This window comes from Macaca thibetana, chromosome 2 (assembly GCF_024542745.1).
Source record: "Macaca thibetana thibetana isolate TM-01 chromosome 2, ASM2454274v1, whole genome shotgun sequence".
In the NCBI taxonomy this organism is placed as follows: Eukaryota; Metazoa; Chordata; class Mammalia; order Primates; family Cercopithecidae; genus Macaca; species Macaca thibetana.
Window position 1 is genome coordinate 999,846 of NC_065579.1, and position 14,941 is coordinate 1,014,786.

The 14,941-nt window shown below is 56.3% G+C and overlaps 1 protein-coding gene across 1 annotated transcript in view; it reads right to left on the reverse strand.

Annotated features, from left to right (window-relative positions):
- Positions 1–10,149, reverse strand: part of MUC4 (mucin 4, cell surface associated) — a 61,668-nt gene extending 51,519 nt beyond the window's left edge. The window contains exon 1 of the mRNA XM_050776129.1: positions 10,068–10,149. Coding sequence (XP_050632086.1) covers positions 10,068–10,149 — 82 coding nt within the window. The remainder of the gene's footprint in view (positions 1–10,067) is intronic.
- Between the last annotated feature and the right edge of the window lie 4,792 nt (positions 10,150–14,941).

Genomic DNA, 14,941 nt, shown 5'->3' on the forward strand with positions numbered 1-14,941 from the left:
TGTCGTCCTCATCCCTGTCTTTTGTTTTGCCCTCCAGCACCGTGAAGGAGGGGCGTCCCCTCGCTGCCTCTTCTTTACCAGGCGCTGCTCGCCCTGCCCCCACCTCAGGCACTTGGCTCAAGCCGTTTTCCTCAGAGCTACCAGAATCTCCTTCCCAACCGCAAGAACGATTTTCTACAGTCCCCGCGCGTCTCGTAAATTCGGCCCCATCCGTTTATTTGTTCATGAATTTGACAGATGTGTATTGAGCACCCACCTCAACGTGCTCTCCCTGGCCGGCGGCCCCGTGCCACCACCCAGCCTCACCTTCATTGAAGCTGACGGGTCCTGCTCCACCGTCCACTTTCCCGGGCCCTCCATTCCCCTTGCCGCCTCTCTCCTCCCCTCCAGGCCCAAATGACATGTCTCCAGCACTTTCCCTCTCCTGCTGCCCCTCCCTCTCTGGCCACCCTGCGTCTACTCTCACGCCTTACAAATCTGTACTTCTCCCTGACTTCCCACCCATACGCTGGCCTCACCCTCCCAGGGATTTCCTGCCTAGCTCATGCAATGCAGCAGGTCCAGGTCAATCTTTCCTTCCAAGCTTTCTTCCTTCCTTCTCTTCATTCTAACAACAGTCCCCCAGACATCCAGCCCAGAAAGCTCTGGGTCCTCTTGATTTCTTCCTCTTCCTTGTCCCCAATGTCCTAGTCGGTACTAGCTGCTCTTCCTCCAAGTGTTTGCCCATCACGTCCTCTTGTTTGCTTTGCCACCTCCTCCCTGTCACTCTGACTATTGCAGCAGCCTCCTCACTGCCCCTGCTGACTCCGGTTCCACAGCCCTGCTCTCAGCCTCCATCACACCCCTGTGGGTTGATCCTCAGCTCTCAGGGCCAGGAGGGAGGGTTTCAGCTGTTGTCTCCTTAGCTTGAACTGCTTTGGAAAATGGCCTGCCTGCCTGCCCTGGAAGGTGTCTGCGTAGGTCCTGGGGCCATGGGTAGGTCCCGGGTGTCTGCATAGGTCCTGGGGGCATGGGTAGGTCCCGGTGTCTGCGTAGGTCCTGGGGGTCTTGTGGTCAGAGGCTGGTGACTGGCATTGCCGTTGTGACACGGATGCCAGAAACCGGAATCCTCAGAGGGAGGCCGTTGGGCCAGAATGACCTTCCTCCGGCTGTGACTGAGGAAAGAGGACTTCCAACGAGTCTGTGTGCACCTGCGGGGCAGCTTCCGTAACAGAAATGGCCACGCCAAGGATTTCTCATTTCTGCGGAGACATTGTCTTCAGTTTTGCAGCCGGCAGTTTACCTTCAAGATGCATTTTAAAGTTCTTTCCGCTTTCTCTTGGGTTTCCAAATATAACTTTGAGGGAACTGCAAAGGCCGTTTTCCTTAGCCTAGAAATAGACTCCACGCCCCTCCCTTTTCTCGCCGCCTGTATACACCCCCTCCCTTTTCTCGCCGCCTGTATACACCCCCTCCCTTTTCTCGCCGTCTGTATACACCCCTCCCTTTCTCTCGCCGTCGGTATACACCCCTCCCTTTTCCGCCTGTATACACCCCCTCCCTTTTCTCGCCGTCGCCTCGCCGTCTGTATACACCCCCTCCCTTTTCTCGCCGTCTGTATACACCCCTCCCTTTTCTCGCCGTCTGTATACACCCCTCCCTTTTCTCGCCGCCTGTATACACCCCCTCCCTTTTCTCGCCGCCTGTATACACCCCCTCCCTTTTCTCGCCGTCTGTATACACCCCTCCCTTTTCTCGCCGTCTGTATACACCCCTCCCTTTTCTCGCCGCCTGTATACACCCCTCCCTTTTCTCGCCGCCTGTATACACCCCCTCCCTTTTCTCGCCGTCTGTATACACCCCTGTCTGTATACACCCCTCCCTTTTCTCGCCGCCTGTATACACCCCCTCCCTTTTCTCGCCGCCTGTATACACCCCCTCCCTTTTCTCGCCGTCTGTATACACCCCTCCCTTTTCTCGCCGTCTGTATACACCCCTCCCTTTTCTCGCCGTCTGTATACACCCCTCCCTTTTCTCGCCGCCTGTATACACCCCCTCCCTTTTCTCGTCGTCTGTATACACCCCTCCCTTTTCTCGCCGTCGGTATACACCCCTATACACCCCCCCCTTTTCCCCTCCCCTCCCTTTTCTCGCCGTCGGTATACACCCCTCCCTTTTCTCGCCGTCGGTATACACCCCTCCCTTTTCTCGCTGTCAGTATACACCCCCTCCCTTTTCTCGCCGCCTGTGTACACCCCCTCCCTTTTCTCGCCGTCTGTATACACTCCCTCCCTTTTCTCGCCATCTGTATACACTCCCTTCCATTTACCTAACTATGTGCGAGGATTGAACTATGTGGGTCTTCCTAAAAGTTTCAGGGGCTAAAATCTTGAAAGAGACAAACCACATCTGGAAACCCAGCTGCAAAATCCCAGAAATTACTTCATGACAACTCCTTAAAATCCGGCCGTTGTTAAAATAATGTCAGCTCGAGGTCCAGACGGACTGGGACCCAAAAGAGCCACCAGAACAAGACACATGGACACAGGACTCAGCCCAATTCTTGCGCGCCTTCCTTATCAAGGCTTTCCCTTGGAAACCCATGCTTTCCCCTCTGAAAATTAAAGCAGCTACTTTAAGTAGAAATCTGGCTGCTTCCCCTTTGCTAGTTTTGGTTAATACATTCACTTTCTTCCTACCAGACCTCGTGGATTAAACTCTGCAGGCAGCGTGGCCTCTGCATCTGTGCTGGGTCTCGAGTTACTGGGGGTCAGCTGACTTGTGATGAGCAGACCAGGGAGGCAGGACGTCTTCCTTTTCTCGTGGGCACATTATGACTCCATGAATAATACAGATGTTCACAGCTCGTGCTCGTGTTCATGCTTTACAGCTCATCTTGTTAACAGCGGCCGCATTTCACAGGTGAGGAAATCGAGATTTGAAGAGACTGAGTGATATTACATGCCTTGGAAGTGGCAGGGCCGGGGGCTCAGGGCAAGAGCGGCTGCTCGGAAGCTGAGAGCTGCTCAGCTCTGGGACTACCACCGAGTGGGTGGAGAGCTGAGGCAAGGATGGGGAAACGGTTACTGACCTGGCCCAGATGCTTGGACTGCCACATGCAGAGGTCTCTGAGCCTGAGGCTGAGCCAGGCTCATTCTTGGGATGGACGCGGTGACGCTGGGGTATTTTTGCCAATGTTCCTGGCGTCTCTTTTCTGGGATGATGTTAGGGTGAGTGTGAAGGCTGTTGACCCCTTAAGGTGACAAGGTCACTGTGAGAAGACACACGTGTGTCATCGAGTGAAATGGAGAGTTTTAATGACATTCTCTCAGAGGAGGAGGCTCCATCCAGGGACAAGGAGGGCACTGGAGCTGGCACTGAGGTACAGACGTTCCCCACATCTGAGTCCTCAAAGCCTCCGTCAAGCCTCTGCCATCACGTCAGCCAGAGATCTCCCATCAAGGTAGTTCTTTTCTCTCCTTGAACTGCCTCAGGTGGGAGATGCCCCGAAGCGGCCTCGCGTCTTTTAGGGCTCCAGGAACGTGAAGGCTGCTGAGTGGCAGTCGCATGGTTTTCCCCAGGTTCTCCCCAGTCCCTCTGGTGACTCCACAGGTGTGCCGAGGTGACAGGTGTGCTGTTGGCTCGGGAGAAGGACTGGCAGCAGCATGAGTGACGATGGCGGAAGACAGATTCCAAGACGGGTGAAGCCACTCCCTGAAGAAACAGCAAAGCCTGCGGCGTTCTAAGTGCTGTGGCTTGAGGCTTGTTCCTAGCATCTGGTCTGTTTGCCTTGGGTTTTTCCTGGAACCGGAGGTGAGGAACCCATAAGCCACATCGCCCACAGTGTTTCACTTTCCTGGCATTACTTCCTGCCCGGTGGGGCCCCTGCCAGGCTGCCTCAGGCAGGGCAGTGTAAGCCCAAGGGAAGTGCCCAACGGTAAGGATGGCCTTGAGGAGAACATTCGCCCACACACAGGCAGCAGGCGGCCGGGAAGGCGTGCAGATGCTGAACCGCCGGCCCCACCGCCCTTGGTGGGGAGCTAATGCTATCTATGTATGACCCCCAGAATCAACTGTGACCAGCGTTGTGACCACGCTGGGGTGACAGGCATGAGCCACCATGACCAGCCTTGTCTGTCATTTTAGTTACTCAAAATCCATAATCTGGGTCGGGCACAGTGGCTTACACCGGGAATCCCAGCACTTTGGGAAGCCAAAGTGGGCAGATCACTTGAGGTCAGGAGTTCGAGACCAGCCTGGCCAACATGGTGAAACCCCATTTCTACTAAAAATACAAAAATCAGCAGAGCATGGTGGCGTGTGCCTGTAATCCCAGCTACTCGGGAGGCCGAGGCACAAGAATCTCTTGAACCCTGGAGGTGGAGGTTGCGGTGAGCCAAGATCACGCCACTGCCCTCCCCTGGGTGACACAGTGAGACTGTCTCAAAAATATAAATAAATAAAATAACATAAAATTCATAATCTATTCCACAGCTTGCAAAGTCCTGTGCGATCTAACACCTGCCTTCTCTTCCAAGCCTTCCCAGGGGCCAAGCTCTTTCCTGCCTCTCCATGAGCTCCGCCTCTGCCTGCTCAGGCCTGGCACTTTCCCACCCAGCTGTCCTCAGCCTCAGGCCTCAGCTCCCCCCAGAGCCGTTCCTCACAGGGGCCTTCCTGACTTGTCAGTCAGATGCAGTTCCCGTACTCTCTGGCCATTCAAAATGCAGCTCTCAGCACCCTGAACTTTCCCACCCTGCATTTACCACATGTGCAGCTGGGAACATTTCTGTAATTATTTGATGTCTGTCTGCACTAAGATTTTAGTGCCAAGAGACTGGGCCACGTCTGTTTCATTCTTCACTGTGTGCATCCAGTGCTGTGTCCTAGAACAATGTCAGGAACTTAAGGCAGGCGTTTCCTAAACGGCTGTTTAATGAATGAATGAATGAATGAATGAACGAACGAACGAACGAACGAACGGACGGATGGATGGATGAATGAATGAATGAATGAATGCGAACGAACGAACGGACGGATGGATGGATGAATGAATGAATGAATGAATGAATGAATGAATGAATGGCTGTCTCAGCAGCGTGTGTGAATGCTTCTCTTCTTCCCTCCATTGGTGGGCTGGGCTGGTTTGGAGATTGCTGAAAGGCTCCGTGCTGCAGTGAGGCAGGAGACCTGGGATCTAGTCCCAGCTGCCTCACTTACGGGTTCTATGACCTTAAATGAGTCACTTCACTTAGAGAGCTTTGAAAAGCAGGAACCATGACCGATTCATCTTCCTGTCCAGAGCTGCTGGCATGAGTAGAAATTCTGCAAGTGAATGAACAACTCCAAAGGCTAGGCTCCTTCTTATTCCAAATTCCCCCAAAATCCACTGGCAACTGGACTTTTGGAACCCAAACTGCAACCTGGGTGGGGGCGGTATCCCACAGAGAGTCCATGTTGCTGCGGTTCCTAAACACGCACACGTGGGGAGTGGAGCTGCCGGCAACACAGCCAGTGCCCTTCCTCCTGTCCTCCCAGCAGGCGTGCCACTGCAGGGCCTCATGTGCAACACCAATGCCCAGTTCCTGAGGCCTCTTCAGAGTCTCAAGGAGAAGGGCGAAAAGGCATTTCAACCTCTATGAAGTAGGGCCGGGTGCAGTGGCTCACACCTGTAATCCCAGCACTTTGGGAGCTGAGGCGGGTAGATCACCTGAGGTCAGGAGTTCAAGACCAGCCTGGCCAACATGGTGAAACCCCATCTCTACTGAAAATACAAAAATTAGCTGCTGTGGTGGTGGGCGCCTGCAATCCCAGCTACTCGGGAGTCTGAGGCAGGAGAATCTCTTGAACCCGGGAGGCGGAGGCTGCAGTGAGCTGAGATCACACCATTGCACTCCAGCCTGGGTGACAGAGTGAGACTCTGTCTCAAAAAACAAACAAATCCATAAAACCAACAACAACAAAAAACCGTCTATGAAGTGCCAACAGATTCAGTTATTTTGACTCAATTTCTCAGAACACGCTGGGGCATGAACTCAGCCTAGTAGAAATATGTATATTTAAGGTAAAAGGTTGAAACTAGGGGGAGAGAGAGCCTAAAAGGTCCCTGTCCAGGCCTTCAGAGAAGCTCTGGGAACTACATGATGTGCACATTTTGAGCATTTAACGGCACCGTGACACCAGAGGACAGAATCAGGAGCAAAACCACCCGCTGAGCACACAGAGGTCCAGCCGCTTCGTGTCCTCTCTTGGCAATGAAGACACAAACCACTTGCGTGTCAAGCGTTGCCAGGCCAGCCTCGGTCTCCACAGCTGAGCCCAGAAACCAAGGGTGTGGCGGGACTCACAGGCAGGGAGCGGTGAGGCAGAGCCGTCTGCTGGAGCGAGCCCTGCTCTGGGGCCACGACTGGCACTCGGGGTCCCTTCGTGCAATAAGCCATGTTCTGAATACACCACGCCAGCCCCTGCAAACCCACAGGAAGCACAGGGTGGCTTTTTAGAGGCACGAGGATCCTTACATGAAAGGATGTCACCCTGGGCCGACACCAGTGCCCATGCCATTCCGGGTTCCGTCACCCTCCTTCCCCCTTCTTCCCAGGCCTCTCTCTCAAACGTGTCTTTATGGCTTTTCTCTTTTTTTTTTTTTTTTTTTTTTTTTTGATGGAGTCTCGCTCTGTCACCCAAGCTAGAGGGCCATGGTGTGATCTCGGCTCACTGCAACCTGTGCCTCCCGGGTTCAAGCAATTCTCCTGCCTCAGCCTCCCGAGGAGCTGGAATTACAGGCGCCCGTCACCATGCCTGGCAAAATGTTGTATTTTTAGTGGAGACGGGGTTGGCCAGGCTAGTCTTGAACTCCTGACCTCAGGTGACCCACCAACCTGGGTCTCCGAAAGTACTGGGATTACAGGTGTGAGCCACCGCGCCCGGCCCTTTATGACTTTTCTACTTTACACCAGATGCTGTCTCGTTTCATCCTCATGACAACCCTACGTAGCAGCCCCTTCCCCTTGGGCTCAGTTTGCCAACGGAGACCCTGAGACTCCAGAGCCAAAGGGGCGTTGCCTGTGTTCCCCGGGCTGCCAAGGGCGTCGCTGGCGCTGGGCCTCTGGGTTCCAGCTCCTGCTCTCTGCTGTGCCCTTTGCTGGTCGTTGGCCACAGTTTGGCTGATTTTTTTGGCGGGACCTCCTGTCCCGGGATCCTCTCCCTCTGCATGTCCTGGAGCACAGTGGGGTTTCCAGAGGGCAGAGGGGTCTATGGAGAGTTTTGGGGTCCTTGGTGGCAAGTTCAGGTGGCCTCTCCCAGACCGACAGACAGACTGCGGGTTCTCCGAGGAGGGGCCCACAGAGATCCTTCCCCTCGGGGTGCGCTGTGGCCGGCGTCTCCTCCCTGCCTGTCCTGTGCTTGGTCCAGCCTGTCACCTCCCTGGGGTCGCTGATAGTGATAGTGACCCTTGGAGGCCTATTTCAACCCAGTGGCCTTTTCCTGGGGCATGGAACCAGGACAGCCAGGCTTCTTTCTGAGTCATTCCTGCCTGGGGCCACCAGTGGACACCAAATTTCCATTTGTCCTCGTCTAGCCCACCTCTGTCTGCTGTGCCTTATCCTTTAACCCTTGAGAGCCAGGGCTGTTCCTGAAGGAAACCCTCATTGTGGCGGCTCCTTTGTGGAAACCCTGGGTTTTTCCTCTGGCCTGGGGCTTCAGTGTGACCAAGCCTGGGTGAGGGTCCTGCCAGCAAGTGTGCAAACAGACCCTAGACTCAAACATAGGCAGGTCATCTGTAAGCCCCCTCAGGGAGCCAAAAGGAATGGGGCTGGCTGGCTGCCAGTGCCCCAGCAGCTGCCCTGTGGGGTGGGGGCCGCCTGCCCACCGTTGGTGACTGCTTTTCCTGCCAAGGCCCTGGTAATGCCCGGTCAGATGTGTGGGTGCCATCTCCCGGCCACTGCCACCTCCTCTCCTGGCCCAGCTCCTCTTGGTCCCCTTAACGACGCAAAGGACCCAGCGCTCCAGGGCATGCCGAGCTTCTTCGGGTCGCCGTGGAGATGCCTTTGCACACCAGCCGTCCTCCACTCCCTCTCGGGGTCACGCCCCGTGCTTTTCCACGCCCACCCCGGGTCTTGCCCCTCTGGACTCCTCTCTACAGACCCCGCTTCCTGGCTCCACATGGAGCTGAGTGCCCAGCTGGTACCTAGCCATTTGTGGTCAGCTTTAAATCACAGATTTTGAAACTCAAGAACTTAGGCATCAGGAGGTCAAGCCATTCACCACGGCTCTTTACACAGGGGACCGGGGCCCTGGGGAGACACGGGGCGGGGCCTGGTCACGGGGACCATAACGGTTCATGGCAAAGACTTGGCACTGGGGCTCCTAAATGCGAGCTGCCTCCCTGCCACCCCAACCCCCAGCCTCGCTCTGGGAGTCGCGATTCCCATGGAGACCCCTTCAACCATCTGCAGGGCGAGGCTGTGTGGCGGCTGCTTCTGGCCTCCATGTCCTCACAGTGGGATGAGCACTCGAGCGAGGGTATGTGGCCGGGGTGGGGTGGGGGTGCTTGTCCAGAGCCAAGTCCTGAAACATTTTGAGATGGAATGTTCCACTTCACCAGCCCGGTTTCTCTTGCAGCCTTTACAGGGCATTCCCCTTCTGACCCACTCCCAAGAGGTGCCTCGAAAATGCGCCCAAGAACCACTTTCCTTCGGTGGATGTTTCCGGCCTGCTGAGGCAGGGCAGGAGCTGAGACTCGAACTCTGGCTTCAACTCTGGACCCCTCACCCTCTCCTGGACCCCAGACGCTCCCCCGAAGACTCAGACACCCAGAAATACAGAATGAAACTTGGTCCCAAAGCCAGAGGGGCAGCCTGGAAGGTGTGGGGAAGAGGACTAGGGGCCCCGGTGGGAACGTCTCCCACAGGCCTGGCATCACTCCCCTGCCGGCTCTGTACATGGAGGAGGCCAAGGCCAGTGCCAGGCTGCGAGCCCCAGGCAAGGCCGTGACCCAGGTGAAAGCTTTTAAACCCAAGCTCAGAGGCAAGAAGCCCACGGCCAGCACCTCCTGGCCCTCTCCGCCCTGCTGCCTCCTCCACACCGCCCTCCAGCCGGCCTGCCTCTCCTCCTCGTCGCTTCCCTCGGTTGCTGCTGTCTCCCGATCGTCTCCTCTCTCCATTCCCAGGGTGTGTCAGTTTGTCTGTCTCTCACCTGTCTCGTCCTCTCACCCTGCGGCTTTATTTGAGTTTTCTTCCGTCTTCATCACCCAGCTTTCCCGGCATCCCCTCCACCCCGGCTCTGTGCACAGGGGTGTGCATCTTTCTCCTCGACTCTGTTCCTCTTGCTCCGGCTCTGCCTGTCTTTCTCTCCGCGAGTAAGCCCTGGCTCCCTCCATAGATCCTTCCAGACATCGCCGGGCTGCCCTCTGGTTCTCTGTCCTCTTTTCTCTCTCTTTCGAGCATTTTCCCTGTCTTTCCCCTCAGATCTTGTCCCGTATCTGCCAATTCACACCTCCTCTTCCCCACTTTTCCCCTCTTCTTATTTCTTATTTATTTATTTATTTATTTATTTTATTTTGAGACAGAGTCTCACTCTCTCTCCCAGGCTGGCGTGCAATGGCGCAATCTCAGCTCACTGCAACCTTCACCTCCCGGGTTCAAGCGATTCTCCTACCTCAGCCTCCTGAGTAGCTGGAATTACACGCATGTGCCATCACGCCCGGCTAATTTTTGTATATTTTGTAGAGACGGGGTTTCTCCATGTTGGCCAGGCTGGTCTCAAACTCCTGACCTCAGGTAGTCGCCCGCCTCAGCCTCCCAAAGTGCTGGGATGACAGGCGTGAGCCACCGTCTGGCCCTCTCTTCTTTCTCTCTCCCTCTTCCCTTCCTCTTCTTTCCCTCTCTGGGTCTCTCTCCACCCTCCCCCCATGCTGTCCATTCATCTCTTTCTCCTTTCTCTCTCTCTCTTTTTCTCTCTCTTCTCTTCCTCTTCTCTGTCTCCGTTTCCCCTGGTCTCTCTCTTTCTCTCCCCGGACCTCTCTTTCTCTGACAGCTCCCAGTTCCCCCATGTGCTCCCCACAGCCAGCCTCACCTGCTGTCTCCATCACTTACCTGGGGCCACACGTGGAAGGAGGCAGAGACACAGGCAGCTCAGGGACACCCAGGGGACCCTCCTCCAGCGTGTCCCCTTCATGGCTGCCGCAAAAGTTCCTCTGGCTCCCTGGGGAAGCTCCACGCCCAGGAGTTGCAGTATGAGAAGCAGACGTGAGCCTGTCCCCTCCAGCGGCTGGCCCGAACCAAGTGCGTTTCTCTGAAGGGGCCAGAGAACCTGGGAAGAGGACAAAAGAGGGCGGGGCCCCACACCAATCAGGCTTTTCTCTCCTCAGCCCCACCCCACTCCCCCGCCAGGAAAGAAAATACCGGTGCACCCATTGCTCTGCTCCTCACCAGCCTGAGACTGAGTGGCAGGAGGGACGGGAGGAGACACGGGAGGAGACACGGGGGACGGGAACAGGTCACACAGGAAATGGGTGGGCCACCCTCCTGGCTGGGTTCCTGGGCCCTCTCCTCCCTCCCCAGGGGCTGCCCCTGTCCCACCAGAACTTTGGGCTGCTGGGAAGAATGGGTAAGAAAGGGCCACAGAGGGAGCGACCTTGCGGGTGTATGAAGGGGGGAAAGAGAGTGAGATTTACGCAGACCCCAGGGAAATAGGAAGCGGGGGAACCATGTGGGTGAGGGGCAGGAACAGAAATGTACGCCATCTTTTGGAAAGGGGTGTTGTGCTTAGAATATCTGCTCAGTGCAGATGCATGGCAGACCCCAGACGCATGGCTGACCCTCAGGGCAGGCGCGTGGCAGACCCCAGATGCGTGGCAGACCCTCAGGGCAGGCGCGTGGCAGACCCGACGCATGGCAGACCCCAGACGCATGGCAGACCCTCAGGGCAGGCGCGTGGCAGACCCCAGATGCGTGGCAGACCCTCAGGGCAGGCGCATGGCAGACCCCAGATGCGTGGCAGACCCTCACCAAATAGTGGACTTCTTCTTTCCAGGGCAGGGAGCCAGAGCTACGGTGCAGGGAGCCTGGGACAATGTGGGAGGCTGGCCCGAGTGAGCTGGCGTGGGCAGTGGGTTGAAGGTGGAACCTGGGTAGGAGGAGCAGTGCAGCTGTAACCCATGAGGAGGTGGAGCTGCTCCTGGAGACCTGGGGGCTCCGCTCACCCCAGTTCCACCTCTTGGAACTCACAGGCACAAGTGAAGAGGGACAAGGACCCCAAACAGGGTTGTAAAGGTGAAGAGGGCAGTTGGTGTAGCTCTCCGCAAAGGCAAACGGGGATACCTCCGCTCCGCTCTTTGCCACAGTGTGCGTCTCTGCTTCTGGTTCCTCAGGACTTGAATCCTGAACGTGGGGTGTCTGTGGAGTGACTGGTCCCAGAGCAGGGACTTCCGACACTCAGACACCGTGGGGCCCAGGACGAGGAATCGGGGTTTCCGCATTCCCGAGCAGAGCCAGCCTCGTCCAGCGAGGATTAGGCAGCGGACGCCATGGTGCCGTCTCTGAGGGTCATGGAAGCCCTGTGATCACTTGCTTCTAGAAGCTGAAAGTCGGTTCATGGCCCAAGGCCAAAGCCTGCACGCCCAGGATACTGTGGGCAAGTGGTGTGGTCCCCTAACAGTCCCTCCAGCTCTGGATGAGCTGATCCTGTTCTTTCCTGGAGGTAAGAAAGTCATAAAGGTAAGGAGGGATGTGGAGCATCCTGTGGGCGCCTGGGCAGGGCAGCAGGAGGGCACTACTGGAGGGAATTCGCAGACACCAAGGCCCAGCCTGGCCTTTGTGATCATTTTGCTTTTTTTTTTTTTTTTTTTTTAAGACGGAGTCTCGCTCTGTCACCCAGGTTGGAGTGCGGTGGCACCATCTCTATTCACTGCAAGCTCCGCCTCCCAGGTTCAAGCAATTCCCCCGCCTCAGCCTCCCGAGTAGCTGGGATTTACAGGTGCCCACCACCACGCCCGGCTAATTTTTTTTTGTATTTTTAGTAGGGACGAGGTTTCACCATGTTGGCCAGGCTGGTCTCGAACTCCTGACCTCAGATGATCCGCCCGCCTCGGCCTCCCAAAGTGCTAGGAGTACAGGCGTGAGCCACCACGCCCGGCCTGCTGTGGTCATTTTTCTATGTCAGCTCTTGCTTGTGGGTTCCCCCATTACCTTTCCAAGGTTGTGTTTGGTGACCCTTTCAGGACCACAGTTTTCCATCTCTAGAGGAGAAAGAAGCATCCAGGTGAGAACAAACTAAGAGTTGGGCATCTTGCTGACCGAACACAGGTAGCTGACCACTTTCCAATGCCAGGAAGGCCAGAGGCCTTCTCTCTGGAGGCTGCTGTGATGGCCAGGACTCCGGGAGGGTGTTACAAACCCGGGCTCGATCCCAGCTCTGCCACTGAGTCGTCACAAAGTCACAGCCCCTTCGAGCTGTTTTCCTCGTTCATCTGTAAAATGGGGATAATGACACCTATCTGAAAGGTTGTAGGGTGGGAGTGAGCCTGTAGATGCTGAGGGGCTGTGGGAGTGTTAGGATGCCTGTTGTTAGGACGCCTGTTATTAGGATGCCAGTTGTTAGGACGCCTGTTATTAGGATGCTTGTTGTTAGGACACCTATTGTTTAGGATGCCTGTTGTTTAGGACACCTGTTGCTAGGACGCCTGTTGTTAGGACACCTGTTGTTAGGACGCCTGTTGTTAGGACACCTATTGTTTAGGACGCCTGTTGTTTAGGACACCTGTTGTTAGGGTGCCTGTTGTTTAGGATGCCTGTTGTTAGGACACCTGTTGTTAGGACACCTGTGGAGGAACGTGGCTCCTCCTTCCATCCAGGCATCATCCCTGGAGGGAGACACAAATGAGGAAAGCCAGCATACAGGAGGAGTCTGGAAGTGAATTTCCAGGCCCAGGTCTTTCCTGCATCCCCTTTGAGTTTTACAGGATTCTGATTAGGAACGTGAGATCCTGGAGAACTGGGCATGCGCACTCCTGTTCACCTCTTCCCTACCCACGCCCGTTTCCCTTCTGCTTTCCAGCTCCCCTCAACGTGCCCATTTTCCAGAGTTAGGATGCGTCTATGTCTCTGTGATAAATGACTATCTCTTCATCTGGGTTGGATCATGGGACACCCATTTGTCCTTCCTTCCCCCCTCCCAAGGCATCTGATGGGGACAGAATGGGGTGAATGAGAGGGGACAAAATGAGTGGCTTCTCTAGTTCCTTGTGGCCGAAAAATCTCCTAGGCCTGCATGCTGCTGGGTTTGCACAGGGGCAGGAGTCTGAAGTCAGGTGTAAGTTAATATTCCCTGGGGGGCAGGAAGAGCTTAGTGTGGATGTGAGGTGTGAGTAAATTGGAGCGAGGATAAGATCATGAGATTCTCCCAGACTGGCCTTGAATAGACAGCTGGGTTTGAGGCAGCAAAGTCAAGATCTCCAAGAGAGATTCCCCTTCTAAGCTCCCTAAGTAGGAGTCCCTAGTTTTTTGGGTCCCCTAAAATTGCTTGCCTTTATATCATGTATGCCTCGTGCTGTGAATAAAGTTCAATCTTGCCAAACTTAGGACAACCAGGCTGAGCTGGAGCAGGAAGCTGGATATTTAAGTCTGATGTGCCTACTCAGTCTGGACTAAAAAGGCGTGTGGATTCTCTAGTCCGTGACCCAGCGTGAAGCTGGTCACTAGAGTGCCAGGCCCTGAGCCTGTCCCCATGGTCCCATGAAGTGCAACGCGCTGCCCCACCTCTCGTGTGAGCACGCTGAGGCTCCAGGAGAGGAGCACGTGCGCCCATTATCCCCGAGTCACGGGCCAGGTCAGGCCATCTGGTGAAACTGGAGAGTGCTAACTCCACAATCACAGCTTTCCGGACCACACACTAAGTCACAGAGCTGGAATTTGAGCTCCAAAGCAAAAGAAGGACATCACCTGGGCTGAGCGCCCACGACATCCTCCACTCCAGGCCATCTCCCGATCACCTGGGCTGAGCGCCCACGACATCCTCCGCTCCAGGCCATTTCCCGGTGGCAGGTGGAGACGGCCTTTCAGAGGGGCCTCGCTGTCCAGCTGCAAGGACAGTGGTTAGTGGACATCCCCCAGCTGCTGGCCCCTGCAGGGTGGGCCTTGGCTTTTATGCTGAGCTCATGCTCTTCTCCAGAAGACCCTATGGCCGATGACTAAGCAAAGTGGCATCGCAGTGACCTCAACATTTCCACCCCACAAGACTCCTCCAACAGGCGATCTGCCCCTCAGAGCATCCCACAAGCAGGAGCTTTGTGGCTGTGTCAGCTGTGCTACGTCCTCCCGCCCGGCCTGGCCTCCTTCTCCTTACGCAGGTGCCACGTCCTCCCGCCCGGCCCGGCGTCCTTCTCCTTACACAGGTGCTACGTCCTCCCGCCCGGCCCGCCTCCTTCTCCCTACACAGGTGCCACGTCCTCCCGCCCGGCCCGGCCTCCTTCTCCCTACACAGCCACGTCCTCCCCCCCGCCCGGTCTCCTTCTCCCTACACAGGTGCCACGTCCTCCCGCCCGGCCCGGCCTCCTTCTCCCTACACGGGTGCCACATCCTCCCGCCTCCTTCTCCCTACACAGGTGCCACATCTCCCGCCTCCTTCTCCTTACGCAGGTGCCACGTCCTCCCGCCCGGCCCAGCCTCCTTCTCCCTACACAGGTGCCACGTCTCCCCGCCCGACCCGGCCTCCTTCTCCTTACGCAGGTGCCACGTCCTCCCGCCCGGCCCGGCCTCCTTCTCCCTACACGGGTGCCACATCCTCCCGCCTCCTTCTCCCTACACAGGTGCCACATCTCCCGCCTCCTTCTCCTTACGCAGGTGCCACATCCTCCCACCCGGCCCGGCCTCCTTCTCCTTACGCAGGTGCCACGTCCTCCCACCCGGCCCGGCCTCCTTCGCCTTACGCAGATGCCACTCCCCTATAGCCTCCCTCCACATTCCTTCCA